The following is a 24,454-nucleotide window of genomic DNA, read 5'->3' as shown; positions in this document are numbered from 1 at the left end:
CTAATTCAGCACGCTGTGCTTCTTCTCTACCATAAAACATCAATAGTCGTATCAGGGATCAAGCAGTAGTGGTCATCTAACATTTCATCTGGGGCTTTTGAGGGCATTTGGCTGGCTGGATAATCACTTTCTCCTTGATTCCTGGAAGAAAAAATGGCACTTTACCTCTGATCAATAGGGTCAGTTTCTGTGAGAAGTCAGATTTCCAACTTGGGTTATAAAACATTGGGACAAAGACTTTTCTTTGTTAGGCTGAGAAAAGAGAAATTTGCATTTAAAAGAGGTTCCACAGAGCAGCAAATATGCAATGATGGGAGTTTGAACCACTCACTGAATATAATATGATTAATATTAGAGGCCCAAAGCAAAGTGTCTGAGTTATTGTTTCTGTATTTTGAGTTATTAGTTTGGCAGGAACTTCAAACACCCAAATATATACTCAGTCAGGAGCAGAGGTGGGTAGTAACGAGTTACATTTACTTGAGTAAGTTTTTGAAAACATTCTCCTTCTAGGAGTAGTTTTAAATCTCTATACTTTTTACTTTTCCTTGAGTAGATGTGTGCAGCAGAAACTGTCCTCTTACTCCGCTACATTAGGCTACAATGAGCTGGTTACTTTTCTTCTTACCTCTTTGGTATTCTACGCCTCATTATTTTTATCCCCCCGCGTACGCCTCATTTTAATGTTTTATTCTGACAGAGAGAGAGACTTCCGCCAAAGGCTCTACCACCTGACTGTGTTCCACCAATCAGACGCAGCCGTGCAGTCTGGTCACGTGACCGTACTCGATCTCAGCGGCGGGACGGGTTAGCTTTAGCATTAGCAGTCGTAGCAAACAAAGAAAGAAACAGATGAAAAATGTCAGAACCAACGGTGGGAAATGAAGACGCAGACGAGGCCTCATACTGAAAGCATGTTTACCTTACAAAGAGTGAGAAACAGCAGCTACATTATGTGTCTTCTGTGGCAACCAAAACAAACGCACATTTCAGCAGAAACTCAACATCTAACTTGAGGAAACATGTAGCGCTAAGTTTCCTAAACTCGTTTTTTCCCCCCATGGATAGGTGAATGTTTGTTTTTTAGGTTACATATGGGTTACAGATGTTTTAAACATTTCCTAAGGCTCTTTTATTTTTTATTGAAGTTCTTGAATTTACCTGGATTATTTTAATTTAAGCTATTTTGTAATTAATTAATTAATTTTAATTTATTTTATCAATTGGATGAACTCTAATTTGCCTAAAGATGATTATTTAGTATGTTTGTCTGTCTGATTGAATGCTTGTGTTAACAAATAAATCAGACGTTACTCAACAGTTACTCAGTACTCGAGTAGTTTTTTCACCTTTTTTACTCTTACTAAAATTATTTGGACTACTTTTTACTTTTACTTGAGTACAATGTTTGGCTGCTCTACCACGAAAATCACGAAAAGGCTTTTTTTTTTCATGAAATGTGCCCTTTAATGGCTGTTTAAGGGTTAAAACTTGGTTAGGACCTTCCAATGATTAGCAGATTATCAGTTTTTACTTGATATGTGCAAGAGTTGATGTTTCCCAAGTGGAATAAGAGTGACAGGCAGAATGCAAATATGAGGTTTGAGTTGAGCTGCCGGACCATCAAAGGTGTGTTATCTGCTGCACACTGGATGAATATGCAGTGTCACACTCCCAGCCTCGCTGTCCACTTCTTCTTTGTGTTTGCGTGAGTGGGTGTTTGTGGCCTTATTATCTGTGGGGAAGGTAAAGTCCTCTGAAGGTGTGATCTGAATATTTCAAACGATGCTCTGCCCGTCGTTGCGTGTAATTAACATAAATGTTGCACCTTGGAGGCTTTGTGAGCGAAGCCATCTTTAAATATGAATGTTGTGACCAAACCGATCGTCCTTTTAATGAAGCGCAACTTTGTCAGCTAATAAGCTTTGACTTAATGAGTCTAAACCAGGAGCAGATGACCTATAAATGCTGTGTCTGCGATCCATCAACAGGTTTGATTTTCTCTGGAGAGGAAAGCGTGTTTCTTTTAAACCGATCAATGTTTTATAGGAGGAATAAAAAATAAAACACAAGATTGTAGTGATTTAGATGTTTGTTCGCTTTATCACAAAATCCGAACACACACTGCGTCATTTTTTCTTTTTCTTTTTCGATTTGATGTCCTCTAAACATTTTCAGGCTGCAGCTCTCTCCATCTTTGTGTACAGTTGCCATGGTTACAGGTGTTATTGTGCTCTGTGGTGAGGTGGTTAATGGAAAGGCTCAGCTTCCCCCTTTTTATGAATGTCACCTGCTTCCTCTCCATCGCTGGTTGTGATTTAAAGACTGTGATTTATATACAGTTCACCTCGACAGCAAAAGAAGACGCTTCACTCGTTCAGCTTTAGGATTTATATTCATCAGGCTCAGCTGTTCTGTGCCAATTCAAGAGAATTTGAAGGACAAAGATGCCGCCTTCAGAGCAGCTACAGCTGATGCAGCAGTTTAATGATACATAAAGAAGTGTTTACAAGTGTGTTAGTGATTAGTTAGCATGTTAGCTTAAGAATTAGCTACTCGATGAATCACTGGCTGATTAACAGCTAATGTCCTGTCTTTATTTTTTTATTTTTTATTTCTTTATATAGATTGAAGAATAGTATCTATTTATTGAAATATTGTGGTACTGTTAAGCCTGGTTATCACTAGTGGAGTTCCACAGGGGTCTATGCTTGGCCAACTTCTTTCTTTCTTTAAAATGTCTTTATATCAGTCTAAGAATAGCATTTATTTATTGAATTATTGTGGTATTATTAGGCCTGGTTATCAGTCGTGGAGTTCCACAGGGGTCTATGCTTGGCCCACTTCGTGTAACAAAAAAATACAAAATATTTTCATCTCTTTAACACCAAATAATAGCCTGGCTGACGCGTCCACAATCTCGATGAGATGGTGGTCTGGGAACTAGGTGTGCATTTTCTCGTATTTGAGGCGTGGTTTACGAATGCCTAGAGCCGTTTATTGGGCGCTACGAATGTCTATCAAATGACGTCATGTTCTTCCCATGCTGCTTTGCGCGCGATTCATAGCCAATTGTATCACTTATACCAGATGATGACAGAAAATCGACGAGGAAGAAGAAAAAAATGGAAAATAAAAGTAAACTTGCGCTCTAAGCTACTTAAATTGACAACAAAGTAGGCCTATATGCTATATTCTACATGAATTTTTATGTTATAGAGTTGTGAATTTATTTTAATAATGGAGAAATTGAGCAGCCTTGCTTTGTTGTCTACAGTAGTAGATCAACCCTCATCTTACTTTGAAGCTCTCTGAAGTGACATCGACGCAGCTTTAGCAGCAGAGAAGCTATCAGGCTTGTGTTGATGATAATAAACTCCTGGACTATGTACAAACTTCCAAATGCATCCTTTTGTGAGTACAGACCATATTTGTACTACTGTAGAAGTTTTGTGTCATGGCATGTGATTTTAGTGTGGTAATTTTGGAGATACTGCCAGGGTCCGTCAGCGCTTGTACTAAGCTATTCGGGATAACTCAGTAACTCAGCTGATGTTCAGCCAATATCGGAAAAACTTCGGGTGGGCTACTTGGCTGGATGTCACGGTTCAAATGACCCTAGGGTGAATCTACTCCGAAACACTTTCTAAGGCTGCATCGAACGGTAACGTTGTGTCCGCTGTCATGTTGGATTAACACTCTACAAGCTTCGGTGTAGCGCATAGACGTCATCGTCTTGCTGCCCACCCCCGTTCTGTGATTGGTTCCCAAACTCTGGCAAAAAGAAGGGCGGTGGTTTCCAGGCTGACTTTGCAGTGAGAATGAAATCGAGCGCAAAGCAGCATGGGAATTCCCAGGCTAACCAAATAACAGAATACAGGTGAAACTGAAATCCAGGGAAAGGTGTCGGAGAACATTGTTAATGTGTGTTTCTTGCTATGGTTTTATTTTTGCGCCGGTCCACAGCAGACAGGATTTCATGTGCTAGTCTTGTTTCCTGTGTGCAGGTGAACATGCCGGAGCTAGCCTTGCTGCGCTTTGTGGTGTTGGACGACGACTACATCGGAGACGATTTCATTGGCCAGTACAGCGTGGCCTTTGAGTGCCTTCAGCCCGGCTACCGTAATGTGCCCCTGCTGGGCCTGGCGGGAGACCCCTTACCGCACAGCAGCCTATTTGTCCACGTGGCGGTCACCAACCGGCGAGGAGGAGGGAAGGCCTATCGGCGAGGTCTGTCTGTGAGGAGGGTGGGGCGGCGAGGGAGGGAATACGTCACGATGAGGCACACTGGCGTCAAGGTGGTGGACGAGACCTTCAAACAAGCAAGTGGCCCCGTCAAAGAGGCGACGGACCTGCGGGAGGACGCTCAGGTGAGACAGGAAGTCTGTGGAACTGTATGATGTGCCCCGTACAGAACTTACCACTGATTTTAAACATAGTGAACAACACAATATTTTCATATCTTTTATCTCTAATTTTAATCGACCTCTGAATGCAGTTTGGAAGCAGATTATTTTGTGTTTTGTACACTGTCAGAGCTGTTTTAAATGCAACAAGATTAACCAAAGTGCTTTATACATTAGTTTGAACAAACAAGGGGAAAAAAACATCGATCAGTAAGATAAAACAATAAAATGGACTAAAAACTAGAGCTGGGAAACGATTAAAATGTTTAATCTAATTAATCACATGATTTCCCCGATTAATCACGATTAATCGCATTTGTACGCAAAATCCAAAAATGAATCCAAAAGTAGCGTATAGCTTTTAGCATTTAGCTTTATTTTAAATGTGCTGCCATATGAATGAAAGTGCCATAACATTTGTTGTGCAAACACACTTTTAACATCAGCATCTTTCTGTAGTTTTTATGTAGAAGCCTCGCTCCACTGTCTGTTTCCTTGAATGACTTGCTGCTATCAGTTGTGTGTTTTGCCTTTAAGTGATATTTTAGACTGGAACTACTACGCTGAGAAGACAATTCAACTTGGCAGTGTTTACAGAGTTTATTTAAAATTTATTTTGAAATACGTGCTTTTATGTTGAAACAAGTAAAACAGGAAGTAGCGCCGGTTAGCTCCGTTAGCTTCACACCTGTAGCGGTGATGTTACCTGCTAGTTTATCTTTATTTTATTACTCCATGCTTGGTGGTGTTTGTTGTAACTGTCTGAATGTGATGCATTCAACAGACTTTTACAATAATAAAACCTGCGTTAATGTTCCTGTGCGATAAAATATTTACCGGCGTTAAATACTTAACAAGTTAACGCGATAATAACGAGTTAACTCGCCCAGCCCTACTAAAAACCAAACTAGAACAACCTGATGGGACTCAAACTGAGGTAAAAAGTGAGTTTTCAGGTGGGATTTAAAAGACTTCGAAGACTGAAGTGCAAAAATAAAGCGGCAGGTTATTTCATACTCGATCCCCTTTACTGGCTTCACTGGATACAATGGTTTCCACTTTAGATTGTGACGCTTTTTCTAGAGAGAAAGATTTTCTTGTCATCGGCATTTCAAGCAACACATTTTCCTGGATGCCCATTGTAGGGATGTGTGGTTGTGAGAAGAGTGGGTTAGAAAAGCTCAGACTCTACCTGAGATGTGTCTTCAGGGTGAATAAGAGGAGGTGGAGGAGGAGGAGGAGGCGACAAAGAGTCGGTGAATAGAGTGGAGGTGGACAATAAAGCTTCTATAAATACCAGCAGAGGTGGAAGCTGGTTGCACAGCACCCACCAGCTTTCCACTGAATACGAACATGTTCAGGTGGGCAATGTGAAAAGAATCCCAGCGTCTGTTATTAGAGCCGACTATTATAATATAAATATATACTGCAGAGCCATAAATATGTTATAAACACCCCAGTTCCGTGCTGTTTCAGTGTTCCTGTGCAGAAAAACACAGCGAGAGGTTTTTGCTGTGAAAGTCCTTATCAGACGAGCACAGACTCTGACCGTAACTCTGTCCAGCGCCTTTCCCAGGTAGCCAAAACGCTTTGGCCAGAGGAACGAACTCACTTCTGGTACAGTTTGAAGAACTGGCCGGTGTCCCGGTGCTGAAACTCAACCAGGCTGGTAGCTTGCCCAGATTCAGGTCAGAGCACATACACACTGGCTGGCTCACGGTTGCTGAGCTGCTTCCAGAAAGCAGCAGAGTGGGCCGTCACTTGGCCGTCGTCGGCCGGGTTCAGCTGCCGTGACCTTAAACAGTAACTGGGAGCCAGGGTGTGTTTGGTCTTTTTCTTTAGTGACTTTTTGTTTCCTGACTAGAACCAGGAAATGCGACCATATTAGTCCAGCGCTCAGGCAGGGGCGTGGCTACGGGGGTGCTGGAGGAGGCACTGCCCCCCTGAGAAATGCCCTGTCCATCCAAAGAAAACTGGCCAGAAAAAAGGCCACGATTTATTATCTCTGTTTTGTGTCTTGTATTGAAAGAATAAATGCAGGTGGGGATTTAAAAAAAAGCATATATCTGCAGAGTTTATAGCTTTATTTATTTTTTTGTTATCGTGTTTCCCCCCCCTCCGTAACCTTAACATTTTCACATTTTTGGATGTTTTTGTTGTATATAATGATCTGAAATGTAGACTTAATGAAGGTAATAAAAAGCTGGAGTTGGCTGGATGTCTTTCCCCAAAGTATCTACTTGAATTTAAACCCTCAATGGATAAAGTGGAGCATGTTAAACAAAAGCTATTGCATCCTAAAGCTAACGAGGTCACTATAGTCACATGACTACAGTATCAATCAATCAATAAATATACATGCCCAGCAAATAATCACCACAAAAGTCTGCTATGTAGCTTATCTGTGTGCAAATGCAGTCTCACTCACACCCCGCTAACATAACAATGGACTTGTCTCCGTCTCCCTGTTAGCATTAGCATTAGCATTGACATTAGCATTAGCATTAGCGGCGGGGGTGCTAAAGTGGACAGCCTCGTTAACAGCCTGAATCCCGCCTTCACTGCCTGGTCCTCCTCCCTCCGCCGCTGGGGCAACATTGGACCCCTTTTTTTGGTGATAAATAAATCTAAAGTTTTCTGTTTCCTTTTCATATTTTACATTAATTAGCAAACAACAAATCCCGCTAATAACGTCAGCTTTGACCTCCAGGCTCCGTCATCTCGTGGGAGGGAGGGGGGGGCTGGGAGATACCACATTTCAAAAGGGAAGATGATACTTAGATCAATTGATTGTGTTGTTCAGAATTTCAATTGTAGTTCATTTATATGTATTAAATAATAAAACAATCAATACAAATTGACACAGAGTAATTCCATAAATGTATTTTAAAAAGAAAGAAAAAAAGAAAAATGAACATTTACATTTTCCCCTGGAGCCGAGGTGCGGCAGCTGCCATACCCAATGGACGCACACAGGTACAAGTCTCTTCATGGTCAAGCACCAAAGTACATCTCTGACATGTTAGAGCCACATGAACCAACTGGGGCTCTGAGAACCTCAGGAAGGGGTCTGCTGCCTCAGGGAGGGGTCTCCTGCCTCAGGGAGGGGTCTGCTGCCCCAGGGAGGGGTCTCCTGCTGGGGCCCAGAGTCAGGACTAAACCAGCTGAGGCTGCGTTTCAGTTTTATGCTCCTAACATCTGGAACAGCCTTCCAGAAGATGTGAGAAAGGCCTCAACTCTGACAATGTTTAAATCCAGGCTGAAAACAGTTCTGATTTTATTGCCTTCTTGTGATTTTATGTAGCTGTAAAGCACTTTGAATTGTGCTCTAAAAAAAAAAGAAAGAAAAGAAAAAGAAGATGATGCAGCTTCACATAAAGAATCAAGAATCTTTATTGTCACTATGCAGGCATAATGAAATTTAGTTCAGGAGCTCTTGGCTTTGGATACACAAAAGATATAAGGCACACAGTATAAAGATATTTAAATAGTATACAAAAGAATAAAAATAGTCAAAAGTTACAGTGCAATCCGATAAAGATGAAGAGAAGAAAATGTGCAGCTGTCAGCATCTTTAAAGAGGACATATTCTGGAGGAATCCCTTTTTTCCTGTTCCTGGGAGTGTATATTAGCGTATCTGGGGAGCAAAAACACAGCCCTAAGCCCCACCCCCTCTGCTAAGCCCCGCCCACTCACATCCACCCTGCTGGACGGATGAAGCCAGCTTCTGGTGGAAATGTTCTGCTGTCAGCTGCACTGAGGAGCATGCATCTTCCATCCAGCAGCAGCCTCAGAGGATATCAGAGCCCAGTGGATAAACTCTATCTGAGGCTAATGTTCCAGCAGAGTTAGCTAAAGACTGTGGATAAACTCTTATCTGAGGCTAATGTTCCAGCAGAGTTAGCTAAAGACTGTGGATGAACTCTATCTGAGGCTAATGTTCCAGCAGAGTTAGCTAAAGACTGTGGATGAACTCTATCTGAGGCTAATGTTCCAGCAGAGTTAGCTAAAGACTGTGGATAAACTCTTATCTGAGGCTAATGTTCCAGCAGAGTTAGCTAAAGACTGTGGATAAACTCTATCTGAGGCTAATGTTCCAGCAGAGTTAGCTAAATACTGTGGATGAACTCTATCTGAGGCTAATGTTCCAGTAGAGTTAGCTAAAGACTGTGGATGAACTCTATCTGAGGCTAATGTTCCAGCAGAGTTAGCTAAAGACTGTGGATAAACTCTATGTGAGGCTAATGTTCCAGTAGAGTTAGCTAAAGACTGTGGATAAACTCTATCTGAGGCTAATGTTCCAGCAGAGTTAGCTAAAGACTGTGGATAAACTCAATCTGAGGCTAATGTTCCAGCAGAGTTAGCTAAAGACTGTGGATAAACTCTATCTGAGGCTAATGTTCCAACAGAGTTAGCTAAAGACTGTGGATGAACTCTATTTGAGGCTAGTGTTCCAGCAGAGTTAGCTAAAGACTGTGGATAAACTCTATCTGAGGCTAATGTTCCAGCAGAGTTAGCTAAAGACTGTGGATAAACTCTATCTGAGGCTAATGTTCCAGCAGAGTTAGCTAAAGACTGTGGATAAACTCTATCTGAGGCTAATGTTCCAGCAGAGTTAGCTAAAGACTGTGGATAAACTCTATCTGAGGCTAATGTGCCAGCAGAGTTAGCTAAAGACTGTGGATAAACTCTATCTGAGGCTAGTGTTCCAGCAGAGTTAGCTAAAGACTGTGGATGAACTCTTATCTGAGGCTAATGTTCCAGCAGAGTTAGCTAAAGACTGTGGATGTGCAGCAGCCACTTTTTAATGGCAGGAACACGGGGGTCAGACTGAGCCGCTGTGCTTAAACCAACTGGTATTTTAACCAAATTGTGTCTCAAACATCGCAATAAGGCCTCGGAAAATTGTGTCAATTTAAAAACCTTTAAAGCAAACATGTTTCTCATTTAAAAACACTTATCAGGATCAGATTATCAGGAATTCTTGGTCCTCATAGTCCTGCAGATGCACCAAACTCTTCTTTAGTAGTGTAATTAAGCATTAATCGTGAAAGAAGAGATGCCTTGTGCGAGGTTGTAGCAACATTTGCTGATTTCCACCTGTAGTCCCTCTGGGCACGTGAGGTAAAAACAGATTAAGATTGTAAAATATGACGGATAAAAGTAATAAGCAGACCATAATATTTTAAAGATAGACAAAATCCACTGGCAAAAAAGAGAAAGGAAAACGGGAAACAAGGGGCCCTGCTCAACCCACTACGCCACAAACCACCCCTGTGTTATTATTTGTTTTATTATTGTAAAAGTCTGTCGCTCACAGGCTTTTATTTTGTAAAAGTCTGTTGCTCACAGGCTTTTATTTTGTAAAAGTCTGCTGCTGTCTGCTGTGGAACAGGAAAAGAAAGTAATCGGTGGATCCACCAAACATGGAGAAGGGTACGGAACTTTTACTCGGCCATTTTCATTTTAAAGTTCTTCCAGACGGCGGAGTCGACAGAACCAAAGTCATCTGTAAACACTGCCAAGTTGAATTGTCTTCTCAGCGTAGTAGTTCCAGTCTAAAATATCACTTAAAGGCAAAACACACAACTGATAGCAGCAAGTCATTCAAGGAAACAGACAGTGGAGCGAGGCTTCTACATAAAAACTACAGAAAGATGCTGATGTTAAAAGTGTGTTTGCACAACAAATGTTATGGCACTTTCATTCATATGGCAGCACATTTAAAATAAAGCTAAATGCTAAAAGCTATACACTACTTTTGGATTCATTTTTGGATTCTGCGTACAAATGAGATTAATCGTGATTAATCAGGGAAATCATGTGATTAATTAGTTTAAACATTTTAATCGTTGCCCAGCCCTAGTTTATATACAGAGGAGGGTAGAGGGATGTTTTGTGCCCACATAGCTTTCGGCTTCCGGTGCACATTAGACTTTGACGAATTCACCTGGAAAATCCAGACTGTAATGTAGAAACGCTCCTCGGTGTGAAGCAGAGAGCTTTCCGCCTCCATGTCAGACACCATCCCACTCAAACTCACACCGACTCATGCACAGGAACACTTTGCCGGCTCACCTGCAGCTCTGAACGTCTCTGCTTCAGCCTCGTTGTCCTTTCCCTCCTCTCCGTCTATCGCTGCCACGAGTCCAGCTGTGCGCTCATCTGCCAGGGTCAGTTATTATCCATCACGCCTCTCCTGCTGCGTGTCACATGCACACTCACACCCGCACTCCCCTGCAGGTGGAGCGTGATAATCGCCCGTCCTATTGTGGCTCTGTCAGGTGGTAAAAATCATGCAGTTAGACAGCGGAGGGTTTTCTGTTTATGCTAAAATAAGAGTTTCCCTTTTGTTGTGAAGTGACCCAGAACCCCGACACCTGCAGAGGCTGAAAAACACTCGCAAAGCTTTTGATTCATGCTGTGTTATTTCCTCTTTTTCAAATACGCTTATGTTAAAACCGATTTCACTGGATTAGGTACCTGCAGCACTGATTAAATTTGGCTTTCTCATATGGCTGGGCGAGTTAACTCGTTATTATCGCGTTAACTCGTTAATTATTTAAGCCGATAAATATTTTATTGCGCATTAGCGCAGGTTTTATTATTCTATTTTTATTTTATTTTATTTATTTTTTTTAAAAGAAACATTTTTTCCAGGCTTTTATTTTGTAAAAGTCTGTTGCTCACAGGCTTTTATTTTTGTAAAAGTCTGTTGCTCACAGGCTTTTATTTTGTAAAAGTCTGTTGCTCACAGGCTTTTATTTTGTAAAAGTCTGTTGCTCACAGGCTTTTATTTTTGTAAAAGTCTGTTGCTCACAGGCTTTTATTTTGTAAAAGTCTGTTGCTCACAAGCTTTTATTTTGTAAAAGTCTGTTGCTCACAAGCTTTTATTTTGTAAAAGTCTGTTGCACACAGGCTTTTATTTTGTAAAAGTCTGCTGCTGTCTGCTGTGGAACAGGAAAAGAAAGTAATCGGCGGATCCACCAAACATGGAGAAGGGTACGGAACTTTTACTCGGCCATTTTCATGTTAAAGTTCTTCCAGACGGCGGAGTCGACAGAACCAAAGTCATTTGTAAACACTGCCAGTTTGCCGCCCATTTATTGGATGCCAGACTCCGGTTCTTTTCACAGATCAACACCGTAGAACTAAATGTTCGAGTAAACAAAGTAAAATACAACATTAGTTGTTGTGATCATTAAAGAAATAGCATTCTTAGCATTGTCGCTGGTACCAATAAATAATCAAAGTAATACTGGCCACTTTAGCTGCTTCTCAACCAACGGCAGAGTCATTCCCCAGAGGCAATCTTCACGGTCAAAACTAGGATTCTTTAACTTCCACTTCTCCTCTGTATCACATTCACACAGTTACAGCAAACACCACGAAGCATGGAGGAATAAAATAAAGATAAACCAGCAGCTAACATCACCGCTACAGGTGCTCCTCGGTCTCTGGCTGTGTTCGAAACCGCATACTTCTCTTACTACTCCTACTAACTTTAACTTTTTTAAGTTCCTGGATGCATACTAGATTCTCTGAAATGTTGGGTATGCATCATGAGGTTACTACTCATACTCAAACTACCCAAGATGCAACGTAACGTGACGTCGCCGATCGTCATTTCCTGTCAAAACGGCAGTTTCAAGCTAGCTACAACGAGGGTAGGTTCACTTCCTGTTTTCAAAACAAAAGCACCAATTGTATGGTAATGGCTTTCCCTATGATAAAAGGCAACGGGTATTTTATTTTGTGAAAATAACAGGAAGTGCGTTACTCACTGCGGCTAGCTTTAGTAACGCCGAATTCGTGGGAACAAAATTGTAAACAGCCGGTATTTTGTCAGGTTTTCAACACGTTGGGGATCTAAACGACTACTTTCTCACCTGAAAATGTTTCAAATGTTGCTAAAGTTTACAGAGTTTAGAGCTTAAGAGAAATCAGCTTCAGGCCGGCTGATTTCGGCTCGGGCAGGAGTGAAATGCATTGTGGGTAAACGCTCTGCATACTGTCTGATCGATGAGTATGTAGTATGTAGCATGTAGTATGCGGTTTCGAACACAGCCTGTGTGAAGCTCACGGAGCTAACCGGCGCTACTTCCTGTTTTACTTGTTTCAACATTTTAAAACAACTCCTGCGTTTACTGCCAAGTTGAATTGTCTTCTCAGCGTAGTAGTTCCAGTCTAAAATATCACTTAAAGGCAAAACACACAACTGATAGCAGCAAGTCATTCAAGGAAACAGACAGTGGAGCGAGGCTTCTACATAAAAACTACAGAAAGATGCTGATGTTAAAAGTGTGTTTGCACAACAAATGTTATGGCACTTTCATTCATATGGCAGCACATTTAAAATAAAACTAAATGCTAAAAGCTATACACTACTTTTGGATTTGGATTTTGCGTACAAATTCGATTAATCGTGATTAATCAGGGAAATCATGTGATTAATTAGATTAAACATTTTAATCGTTGCCCAGCCCTACTTTTTTAACTTTCCGGCCCCTTTCTGCAGGATGTGCACATTCGATCTAAAACTTTCCACCTCTTGTCTTCTTGTTTCCCCTCTCCAGAGCTCCACCGCCAGTTTCAAAGAGCAGTGTGGGCTCCCCACTGTGGCCAAGCTGAAGCAGTGCATCCAGAGCCTGGCCACCAGGCTGCAGAGCCCCGAGGGCCCCGTGGGGGCCACCATGGTGCTCAGGGACGGCTACCCCTTCCTGGAGCCGCTGGTCAGCCTCTCGGAGACGACTCGCAAGCTGCTGACTGCCTACGACTCGGTCAGTATGTCAGAAAGAGCGTCCACGTTCGTGCATGAGAGCAGCCGCTGTTTTATATCTGAGGTTTGTGATGAATGAGTCACACCACCCGCACATTTAACAAGAAACCACGATGGAGGTGTGTTCAGTCAATTTCTGTTCTTTTAATTTACCCCAAATATTCTTCAATGATTCATTTAATAACTTTATCCCTCAGAGTTAATTTATATTCTTCTTTATAAGCCTCACCAGTCGCTCCTTTTTCCTGGGATTGGATTCATTTGATTGAAATCTGAAGCAGTCGTTACATGTTATGCAATAATTAAAGAACCAGTTTGTAATATTCAGGTTTATCTACTGACAGGTGATAATTATTATACACATAATAATGGTTTCATAAGAAAAAAAATAAGAATTGTTGTCTTTTTATTACCTTAAAATGAGCAATTTATGTTAAAAAATTATTATATTTTTTTATTATTTGTTTATTTAGTTATTTATTATTATTATTAGTTAGTAGTAGTATATTTTATTAGAATTGGTATTATTATTGTTGTTGTTAATATACAATCATTGTAAATATTAAACATTTTTTTGAGCTACTTGACTAATTTGAATTTCCCCCATTGGGGGATGAATAAAGTATTTTTCTATTCTAAAAGACTGTGACTACAGGAGCCCAGAAAGGACAAACCAAACACTTGCTGTGTGTAACCGAGGCATTTTTAAACATATATTTTTATTTTCTTTGGACAAGTCAGACAGAGAAATTAAAAATGTTATTTTTGGTTCCCATCAAACTTTATTTAACTAAACAAATTAACAAAACCTGTCGATTTGAGTCTTTTCGGAAGCTGTTTTGTTCTGTATGTTAACCATTTTCCCAGTTTTTTGCTAAACTTATCATTTATATGTGAGTCTTTCCATCGTTAAGATCTCTTCTATGGTATATATCCACTGTTCATAGGTTGGTGCTTCGGTCTCAAACCAGTTCTGGTTGTAGGTTTCTTTGCTAAACTGGTTTCACATGGATGTAATAAACAGAGCTGTGGTCGCTACGCACAAACAACACTTGGAGGAAGAAGACAAACAAATGGAGAGAAGTCTTCAGGAGTTCGTTTCAGCTGCTGTGATTTTTCTTCCGTGTTTATTCTCAGGAGGCAGAAACAGCTGATTGATCGTCCTAAGAGCTCGAATGCTTTGTTATTGTTACAGATAGATAACAAAATAAAATATAAATCAGCTGACAAACATCTCCAAAGTAAAAGCGTAGCAGAGAGGAAGGTGTGGCAGAAACCTTCAGAGGGCTCCATCAGTGGGTTGGGCTGTTGTTTCTGTCGCTTAGAAACAACTGAGCTGATGATGTCACACACAGCGTCAGCAGGTAACTCAGGTGAACTCTCAGCAGACAACATGGACAGAAGCTCACAGCCAGCAGTTCAACATCTGGGCTGCAAAGACGCTCCTTCTCAGTGACACGTCCAGGATTACAGCATCTGTTGTTAACCAGCTCTGTGATCCTCCTCCTTTCCTGTTACCGCTGTCTGCGGTCTCTGTCTGCCCGGATAGTCTTAAAGCTGAGCAGAGAGCTGTTACAGCTGTTCCTGCAGCCAAGTCCAGGATTACAGCATCTGTTGTTAACCAGCTCTGTGATCCTCCTCCTTTCCTGTTACCGCTCTGTCTGCAGTCTCTGTCTGCCCGGATAGTCTTAAAGCTGAGCAGAGAGCTGTTCCTGCAGCCAGGTCTCTGCCTGATATTCCTGCTGTGTCCTCATCAGGGCTCCAAGCTCAGTTTTCTCACATTTCCCATCATGATTGAGGGAAGAAATGGTTTAAACTTCCTCCTCCTTTGTCTCCATTTAGTTCCTGCTCTGCACCCTAGACGCCTCTTCTTCAACTTGTCTTGATTTGTGGTCTTATTCCAGACGTTACTTGGGCTTTTGAACACTCAGTTTGCTGCTCCGACAGGTTAACAACTTTCCCGTTGCCGCGGTTACGCCCAATAACAGATTTATAAGAGTTACCGCCAGAAGTCTTTCCAGCAGCAGGCTGGGTAAAAAGATTTATTTGTGATGCTTTTCGTTGACTTTAGTCAGACTTTCATTGCATCTGTCTGTGGAACAATGCACCCACCAGGTATTCGAACCCAATCCACCACAACAGCTCCGCAATAAAAAAGCTGATTTCTTTTTAATTCTTTCATCCGCTTTTCTTTTATTAAGCTGAAAGCTCCCACAGAGAAATGTTTTGGGTTTGTTCTGGTCAAAGATGATGTAAGACGGCGATATATTTTAGCTCTCAGGGTTCCCTGGCAACAATTAACAGAATTACATTTGCAGATCTGCTCAGAAAGCAGGAAATATGAGGAAACGGTTGACCAGGTTTTGGAAATAAACTGCTTGGTGTGCGCTTTTCTTTGACGTATTCGGTGAAAAGATGAGTGTGTGAGCCTCCATTATTATGTGCAGGGTCCTGTTTTATAAGTAGGGATGAAGATTTATGCATATGAGTTACGTCACCGCGTGGTAATACGGATAAAAATAAGCCCTGCACAATTTTCTTTGTTGTTACAAATGGAAAGCACTTTAGAAAGAGAGGAAAAAGCTCTCCAGGAGATAATCAGTGTGCACATTTAAAGCTAGTTTTTCCTCAGGGATTCTTATGCAAATGCGCTCTAATATCGAGAGGGATCAGGTTGGGAGGAAAAAGCTACATGACACAAGAACAAAAAGAAATCATCGTGTTTTCCATCCATATTAAACGGAGAATAAATCCTAAACTTCCTATTTAGCTTCTTTCTACCCCCAATGTGAGCAAGACCCCGAGATACTTAAAGGGATAGTTCGCCTCTTTTGACATGAAGCTGTCTGACATCCCATATTAGTAACATTATTTATGAACATTGAAATCACCTTTAAAGGAGATTAAAGACGGCGTCTGAGAGGTGAGTTCAGCTGAACTTACCTGCACCAAGATCTCCCACAGAGGAGCTGAATGTATTTAAATTAGGCCTGGGCAACGATTAAAATGTTTAATCTAATTAATCTCATGATTTCCCTGATTAATCACGATTAATCGCATTTGTACGCAGAATCCCAAAATGAATCCAAAAGTAGCGTATAGCTTTTAGCATTTAGTTTTATTTTAAATGTGCTGCCATATGAATGAAAGTGCCATAACATTTGTTGTCTGGAAGAACTTTAAAATGAAAATGGCCGAGTAAAAGTTCCGTACCCTTCTCCATGTTTGGTGGATCCGCCGATTACTTTCTTTTCCTGTTCCACAGCAGACAGCAGCAGACTTTTACAAAATAAAAGCCTGTGAGCAACAGACTTTTACAGAATAAAAGCCTGTGAGCAACAGACTTTTACAAAATAAAAGCCTGTGAGCAACAGAATTTTATAATAATAAAATAAATAATAAATAGATAAATAATAGTAATAAACAGGCGCCCCATGTACAGAGGCTATAGTCCTCGCTGCAGCTGGTTCGAGTCCCGCATGAGACGGCCATTTGCTGCGTGTCGTTCCCCCTCTCTCTGCCCCCTGCTTCCTGTCTCTCTGAACTTTCCTATCCATTAAAGGCACAAAAGCCCCAAAAAATAATAAAAAAAAATGTTTTAAACCTGCGTTAATGCACGATAAAATATTTATTGGCGCCCAGCCCTAATTTAAAGGTCTTCTCTCATGATGCTGGACTGTAGGATGGTTGATAATCCTGACTGGATATATATTAATGTGTTAATAATCGCAGTGTTAGTCAGGGATGAGTGTGCGCTCCCAGGCCTGCAGCATGAAGCCTGCAGAACAACACTGCGGTGGCATCCATGTTCCCGTCACCCACTCACTGCCAGCTGCGCCTCCTCCTACTCGCTTTCCTCTGGCGGCAGATGAGTCTCTCCCACCTTTTTGTTAGTTATTTACACCCACTCACTCAGCTCTCCTCTTTCTGAGCAGCATTTGTTCTGTTAGCTGTGGGTCTGAACCTGATGGATGTGAGGCCGGCAGGTCGGTGTCAGGGAGCCACAGGTGCTCTGATCCACACTCAGACATCACATTTATTCAGCCTTCAGCACCCGGGAGGTTTGGTCATCATGCACTAACCCTCCTTCTGATTAAACACCAACTCATGTCTCTGTTTGGTCTAAATGTAAATGTATTTTATTTATATAGCCCTTTACAAACAATCCTTACGGTGTACCAAAGTGCTTTACAGCAGGTAATAAATGAAGAGAAGAATAAATAAAAACAAATAAAAACAATAAAAGAACAGTGAAAGCAATAAAATACAACAAAATCAAATATGATAAAATAAGATAAAAGTGTCATCATACTAATTAAATTGATTAGTAATTAATACTTAACTAATTAATTGACCCAAATAGATGAGAAAACAACAGTTTTATAGACAAACTTCCTGTTTAACTCTCACCTGCTGCACTTTTAGAAAATAGATGGGATGGTATAATTCTTACATTTACTTTGAGTTTTATTTCTTTACAGACACTTTGAAGCCAACAAATTTCACGTTTTATCTCTTCAGCTTCATTTAATCTGTTAACAAACATAATTTCTGCATCTCAGACCTGCAACACGTCCCATAAAAGTCAGGACAGAGAACCTTCTCCCACTCTGTGAAATGTTATGGCACTTTCATTCATATGGCAGCACATGCTAAATGCTAAAAGCTATACACTACTTTTGGATTCATTTTGGGATTTTGTGTACAAATGCGATTAATCGCGATTAATCAGGGAAATCATGTGATTAATTAGATTAAACATTTTAATCGTTGCCCAGCCCTAGTAAAAATGAATCTTAACAAATTAGACTAAATATATTTTGGGTTCATTCTGTGCATTTTTGACTGAACTCTCTCTGGTTTGGGGTTGTGAATACAGTAAATAAAGTTCTTTCTCTCTCCCTTTAGATGATCGCCGCCCAGAAACAGCTGATCGAGAACGCAGATGGTGTTCAGGAGAGGATCGACCAGGTGCACAGAGAAGGTAAGCTGCTCACAGGCGGCCGAGCGGCTGCACGGGTCCACGGGAGGTGAAGCGAGTGGAAACGCTTTTGATCATGAACGAAATGCAACTCAGTCCAGCGTCGCTGCTTTAAATCCTGCTTTTTCTTCACGTGTGTGACACTTCTGCAGCGTTTACAGTGAAATGGAAGGTGTTGAAACGGCACACCGGCGTATTTTTAGACCTGCTCACCGTCTTAGATAACTCCTGACCTTTAACTGCTAATGTAAATGTCAGGAGAGGTGTTTGCTGTTTGCACAAACGTGTCGGTTCACTTTGAGACAACCCGCCCATTCAATTTAATTCATTTTTATTTATATAGCGCCAAATACAACAAATGTCATCTCAAGGCACTTAGATAATAAAGTACAATTCAAGCCAATTCGAATTCAATTAATTGTAATCATAATTATTTTCAAAATAATCCATTTCATTCATATAGAGCCAATTCAAAAACATGATCCTAGCTAAGGAAACCAACAGATTGCACTGAAACTTGTCCTCAGTCCAATCTCCCGTCCTGAGCGTGCCTGAGGCGACTGTGGAGAGGAACGACTCCCTTTTAACAGGAAGAAACCTCTGGCAGAACCAGAACCAGGAAGGGTGGCCATCAGAACCAGAACCAGGAACCAGCTGCCTCCCAAACTGGCAGCTGGTTCCACAGAGAGGGGCCTGATAACTGAAGGCTCTGCCTCCCAAACTGGCAGCTGGTTCCACAGAGAGGGGCCTGATAACTGAAGGCTCTGCCTCCCAAACTGGCAGCTGGTTCCACAGAGAGGGGCCTGATAACTGAAGGCTCTGCCTCCCAAACTGGCAGCTGGTTCCACAGAGAGGGGCCTGATAACTGAAGGCTCTGCCTCCCAAACTGGCAGCTGGTTCCACAGAGAGGGGCCTGATAACTGAAGGCTCTGCCTCCCAAACTGGCAGCTGGTTCCACAGAGAGGGGCCTGATAACTGAAGGCTCTGCCTCCCAAACTGGCCGCTGGTTCCACAGAGAGGGGCCTGATAACTGAAGGCTCTGCCTCCCAAACTGGCAGCTGGTTCCACAGAGAGGGGCCTGATAACTGAAGGCTCTGCCTCCCAAACTGGCAGCTGGTTCCTCAGAGAGGGGCCTGATAACTGAAGGCTCTGCCTCCCAAACTGGCAGCTGGTTCCACAGAGAGGGGCCTGATAACTGAAGGCTCTGCCTCCCAAACTGGCAGCTGGTTCCACAGAGAGGGGCCTGATAACTGAAGGCTCCGCCTCCCAAACTGGCAGCTGGTTCCACAGAGAGGGGCCTGATAACTGAAGGCTCTGCCTCCCAAACTGGCAGCTGGTTCCTCAGAGAGGGGCCTGATAACTGAAGGCTCTGCCTCCCAAACTGGCAGCTGGTTCCACAGAGAGGGGCCTGATAACTGAAGGCTCTGCCTCCCAAACTGGCAGCTGGTTCCTCAGAGAGGGGCCTGATAACTGAAGGCTCTGCCTCCCAAACTGGCAGCTGGTTCCTCAGAGAGGGGCCTGATAACTGAAGGCTCTGCCTCCCAAACTGGCAGCTGGTTCCACAGAGAGGGGCCTGATAACTGAAGGCTCTGCCTCCCAAACTGGCAGCTGGTTCCACAGAGAGGGGCCTGATAACTGAAGGCTCTGCCTCCCAAACTGGCAGCTGGTTCCACAGAGAGGGGCCTGATAACTGAAGGCTCTGCCTCCCAAACTGGCAGCTGGTTCCACAGAGAGGGGCCTGATAACTGAAGGCTCTGCCTCCCAAACTGGCAGCTGGTTCCACAGAGAGGGGCCTGATAACTGAAGGCTCTGCCTCCCAAACTGGCCGCTGGTTCCACAGAGAGGGGCCTGATAACTGAAGGCTCTGCCTCCCAAACTGGCAGCTGGTTCCACAGAGAGGGGCCTGATAACTGAAGGCTCTGCCTCCCAAACTGGCAGCTGGTTCCTCAGAGAGGGGCCTGATAACTGAAGGCTCTGCCTCCCAAACTGGCAGCTGGTTCCACAGAGAGGGGCCTGATAACTGAAGGCTCTGCCTCCCAAACTGGCAGCTGGTTCCACAGAGAGGGGCCTGATAACTGAAGGCTCCGCCTCCCAAACTGGCAGCTGGTTCCACAGAGAGGGGCCTGATAACTGAAGGCTCTGCCTCCCAAACTGGCAGCTGGTTCCTCAGAGAGGGGCCTGATAACTGAAGGCTCTGCCTCCCAAACTGGCAGCTGGTTCCACAGAGAGGGGCCTGATAACTGAAGGCTCTGCCTCCCAAACTGGCAGCTGGTTCCACAGAGAGGGGCCTGATAACTGAAGGCTCTGCCTCCCAAACTGGCAGCTGGTTCCACAGAGAGGGGCCTGATAACTGAAGGCTCTGCCTCCCAAACTGGCAGCTGGTTCCACAGAGAGGGGCCTGATAACTGAAGGCTCTGCCTCCCAAACTGGCAGCTGGTTCCACAGAGAGGGGCCTGATAACTGAAGGCTCTGGCATCACTCAGCTGATTTTTACTGTTTTCGGCAGGAATGGACTTCCACGAGGATCTGTCTCGGCTCGGGGAGAAAGACGGCCTGAAGGGGCGCAAGCTGAACAAAGCCGTGGAGAGTTTCACCTGGAACATCACCGTGCTGAAGGTATCCAAACACCAGCACAACAACATGTTATATTATTTTTTATTATTTTATTATATATAATCTTTAATACAAAAAGGTACAAAAAGATACCACATGCAGCTTACAAAAGGCCATGTCAAAGTATATTAGAAGTTATTTAAGTTATTATATTCACTTTAAAGCTGCTCAGAACTGAACAAACTCTGTTTCTGACTCAGATTCTGGGTTTATGTTCATGTTGGAACATGTTTCCATGGAAACAGCTGCAGATATTCACTTTAAAGCTGCTCAGAACTGAACTAACTCTGGTTCTGACTCAGATTCTGGGTTTATATCCATGTTTGAACACGTTTCCATGGAAACAGCTGCAGATATTCACTTTAAAGCAGCTCAGAACTGAACTAACTCTGGTTCTGACTCAGATTCTGGGTTTATATTTGAACAGTGAACTCTTCACTTGATAATAAACCATAAAACCCAGGTTTATCGTCCATGCGTGTCTGTGTTTCAGGGTCAGAGCGACCTGCTCCGCGGAGCTAAGATGGATTCCCTGGACGCCCTGCGGCAGCTGGCTCTGGCCTGCGAAGCCTGCGGACTCACCTCCTCCACCTCCCCGTCCTCCAGCTTCTCCACCGCCGAGCTGCACTACTCCTCCCACCCCTCGTCCGGCCGGCGAAGCAGCACGCACGGCAACGGGCGCATCTGACGGCCGCCGCCGCCGCCGCGTCCCCGGCACGCTGCCGAGGAGGGAACACGGAGAGATTACAGAGATTACAGAGATTAAGAGACGAGATGTGAGGTTTCTTTCTGACAGTTTACTTTGTGAAGCCTTACGGTGAGTCCAAGCGTTCAGGAGCTTCTGCTGAACGTCTGAGGTGGAAGAGCGAATAAAAACGCTGGACTTTGACTTCTGAGACATCAGCTCAGCAGGTTCCTCCTCAGAACAGGAAACTGAATGTAGAGCTGGTCCCCGGAGAAAGAGAGCACCTGCTGTAAAGTCCTCTGAGAGAGTTTCAAACTTTTGTTTTTAGATGTGATGCAGCTAATCTTTAACGTGAAAACAAAATGTCCTCAAATAAAACGGATAAAACGGACTTTATTAACCTTCCGCCGCGCCTGAAGTCGTCTGGATGTTAAACACAAACCTCCTCCAGCTGTTTGAATCCGAACCTTCTCCACATCTGGAGCTCAGGATGAGGGAGGCGCCGCTCGCCGGGCCTCGGCGAGGAGCGAGCGAGCCGGCTGAAACACGAGGAGCGCGGCGCAGTGACCTCAGAGGTCGAGCTGCGTGTTACCGGCTCAGCTGATAACTGACCCAAAGCGTTCTTCTTCTTCTTCTTTTAACTCTGCTTTTTACCTTTTTAACAACACTTTAACCAAAGCTGACAGAAGTGATGATAAACAGCAAACAGGACCAAAGTGGGGCCTCGTCGCGCCTCCTCGCGCCTCCTCACGCCTCCTCACGCCTCCTCACGCCTCCTCGCGCCTCCTCACGCCTCCTCACGCCTCCTCACGCCTCCTCGCGCCTCCTCACGCCTCCTCGGGCCTCCTCGGGCCTCCTCACGCCTCCTCACGCCTCCTCACGCCTCCTCGGGCCTCCTCACGCCTCCTCGGGCCTCCTCACGCCTCCTCACGCCTCCTCACGCCTCCTCGGGCCTCCTCACGCCTCCTCGGGCCTCCTCACGCCTCCTCGCACCTCCTCACGCCTCCTCGGGCCTCCTCACGCCTCCTCACGCCTCCTCGGGCCTCCTCACGCCTCCTCGGGCCTCGTCACACCTCCTCACGCCTCCTCGCGCCTCGTCACGTGTCCTCGGGCCTCCTCGGGCCTCCTCACGCCTCCTCGGGCCTCCTCACGCCTCCTCGGGCCTCCTCACGCCTCCTCGGGCCTCCTCACGCCTCCTTACGCCTCCTCGGGCCTCCTCACGCCTCCTCACGCCTCCTCGCGCCTCCTTACGCCTCCTCACGCCTCCTCGCGCCTCCTTACGCCTCCTCGGGCCTCCTCGCGCCTCCTTACGCCTCCTCACGCCTCCTCGGGCCTCCTCGGGCCTCCTCGGGCCTCCTCACGCCTCCTCGTGCCTCCTCACGCCTCCTCGGGCCTCCTCGGGCCTCCTCACGCCTCCTCGGGCCTCCTCACGCCTCCTCACGCCTCCTCGGGCCTCCTCACGCCTCCTCGCGCCTCCTCACGCCTCCTCGGGCCTCCTCACGCCTCCTCGGGCCTCGTCAGGCCTCCTCGGGCCTCCTTACGCCTCCTCGGGCCTCCTCACGCCTCCTCACGCCTCCTCGCGCCTCCTTACGCCTCCTCGGGCCTCCTCACCCCTCCTCGGGCCTCCTCACCCCTCCTCGGGCCTCCTCGGGCCTCCTCGGGCCTCGTCACGCCTCCTCGGGCCTCCTCGGGCCTCCTCGGGCCTCCTCGGGCCTCGTCACGCCTCCTCGGGCCTCGTCACGCCTACTTGCGCCTCGTCACGTGTCCTCGGGCCTCCTCGCGCCTCCTCACGCCTCCTTGGGCCTCCTCACCCCTCCTCGGGCCTCGTCACGCCTCCTTGCGCCTCGTCACGTGTCCTCGGGCCTCCTTACGCCTCCTCGGGCCTCCTCGCGCCTCCTTACGCCTCCTCGCGCCTCCTCGCGCCTCCTCACGCCTCCTTGGGCCTCCTCACCCCTCCTCGGGCCTCGTCACGCCTCCTTGCGCCTCGTCACATGTCCTCGGGCCTCTCGGCTCGCAGACGAGTCGTTTTTCAGCCCAAAAGAAACGGGAACAAACACGATGAACGTTCGGCCGAAGCAGCTCGTGTTTGTGGAGCTGATTCGAACGAGCAAAGACGTGAATGTTTGGGCGGCGACGAGATGCTCCAACAGCCGGTCCGAGCAGCCGGCGGCGTTCAGGAGCGGACGGGCGAGACGAGGACGGACTCGGGTGGTTTTTAGCTCCTCGGCTGAGATCATGTCATATGAAAGGCGCCCGTTTCCTCGCCGTCCTGCGGAGGCTGCGGGCGGTTAAAGATGGAGCTGATGTGAGTCACAGCGGCGGCAGGAAGCTGCCTGATAACACGAGTGTGAGTGAGGAGGCTTATGAAAGAGGCAAAGGTTGCAGGACGGAAGAAGAAGCCGAGGAGGCTGATGCTGGATTAACCTCTGGCTGCTGTGGGAGCACCTGCGGAGCCTCGTAATTGGCTGAGAGCAGCGGCGGCGGCACCTGCTGTTCCTGCTCTATTAATACCGCTCTGACTCACCCGAGGCCTGTTGGGTGGACCTCTGCTGCCCCCGGGGGGGCGGACCTCCAGGAGGAGCTCTGCATTAATCATGCGTCGGGCGCGGTTAAAGGGACAGTTCGCCTCTTCTGACATGAAGCTGTGTAACATCCCATATCAGCAACATCATTTCTGAACATCTTCTTACCCCCTGCTGCGTCCTGTGAGCAGAGTTCCAGCCTCGTTTTGGTGTTGATGAAGGTAGTCCGGCTAGTTGGCTGGGGTTTAAAAAATAAAGCGTTTTGCTTCTCAGAACAATATGCGTTCAACAGAGTAATACATTTGCATCACAAAATGGTTCTCCAGGAAAAAGTCAGACCTCACAATCTCTTGGCCCTATTTTCTCTCCCTTCGTATCACTGCCTGCTGTGCAGACCGAGCATATGTTTTTTTTAAACATATATTTATTGGTTTTTCATGTTAATATAACAACATTCAACAATTTAA

The 24,454-nt window shown here is 45.0% G+C and overlaps 1 protein-coding gene across 1 annotated transcript in view; it reads left to right on the top strand.

Annotated features, from left to right (window-relative positions):
• Positions 1 to 22,165, top strand: part of plcl1 (phospholipase C like 1) — a 138,998-nt gene extending 116,833 nt beyond the window's left edge. The window contains exons 8-12 of the mRNA XM_075480214.1: positions 4,008 to 4,370; positions 12,984 to 13,187; positions 18,095 to 18,170; positions 20,674 to 20,783; positions 21,274 to 22,165. Coding sequence (XP_075336329.1) covers positions 4,008 to 4,370; positions 12,984 to 13,187; positions 18,095 to 18,170; positions 20,674 to 20,783; positions 21,274 to 21,468 — 948 coding nt within the window. The 3' untranslated portion in view covers positions 21,469 to 22,165. The remainder of the gene's footprint in view (positions 1 to 4,007; positions 4,371 to 12,983; positions 13,188 to 18,094; positions 18,171 to 20,673; positions 20,784 to 21,273) is intronic.
• Positions 22,166 to 24,454: the final 2,289 nt, after the last annotated feature.

The sequence above is a fragment of the Odontesthes bonariensis genome, chromosome 12 (genome assembly GCF_027942865.1).
Source record: "Odontesthes bonariensis isolate fOdoBon6 chromosome 12, fOdoBon6.hap1, whole genome shotgun sequence".
NCBI lineage: Eukaryota > Metazoa > Chordata > Actinopteri > Atheriniformes > Atherinopsidae > Odontesthes > Odontesthes bonariensis.
The sequence above is the reverse complement of the archived record's forward strand: the minus strand, read 5'-3'. Positions and strand labels throughout refer to the sequence as shown.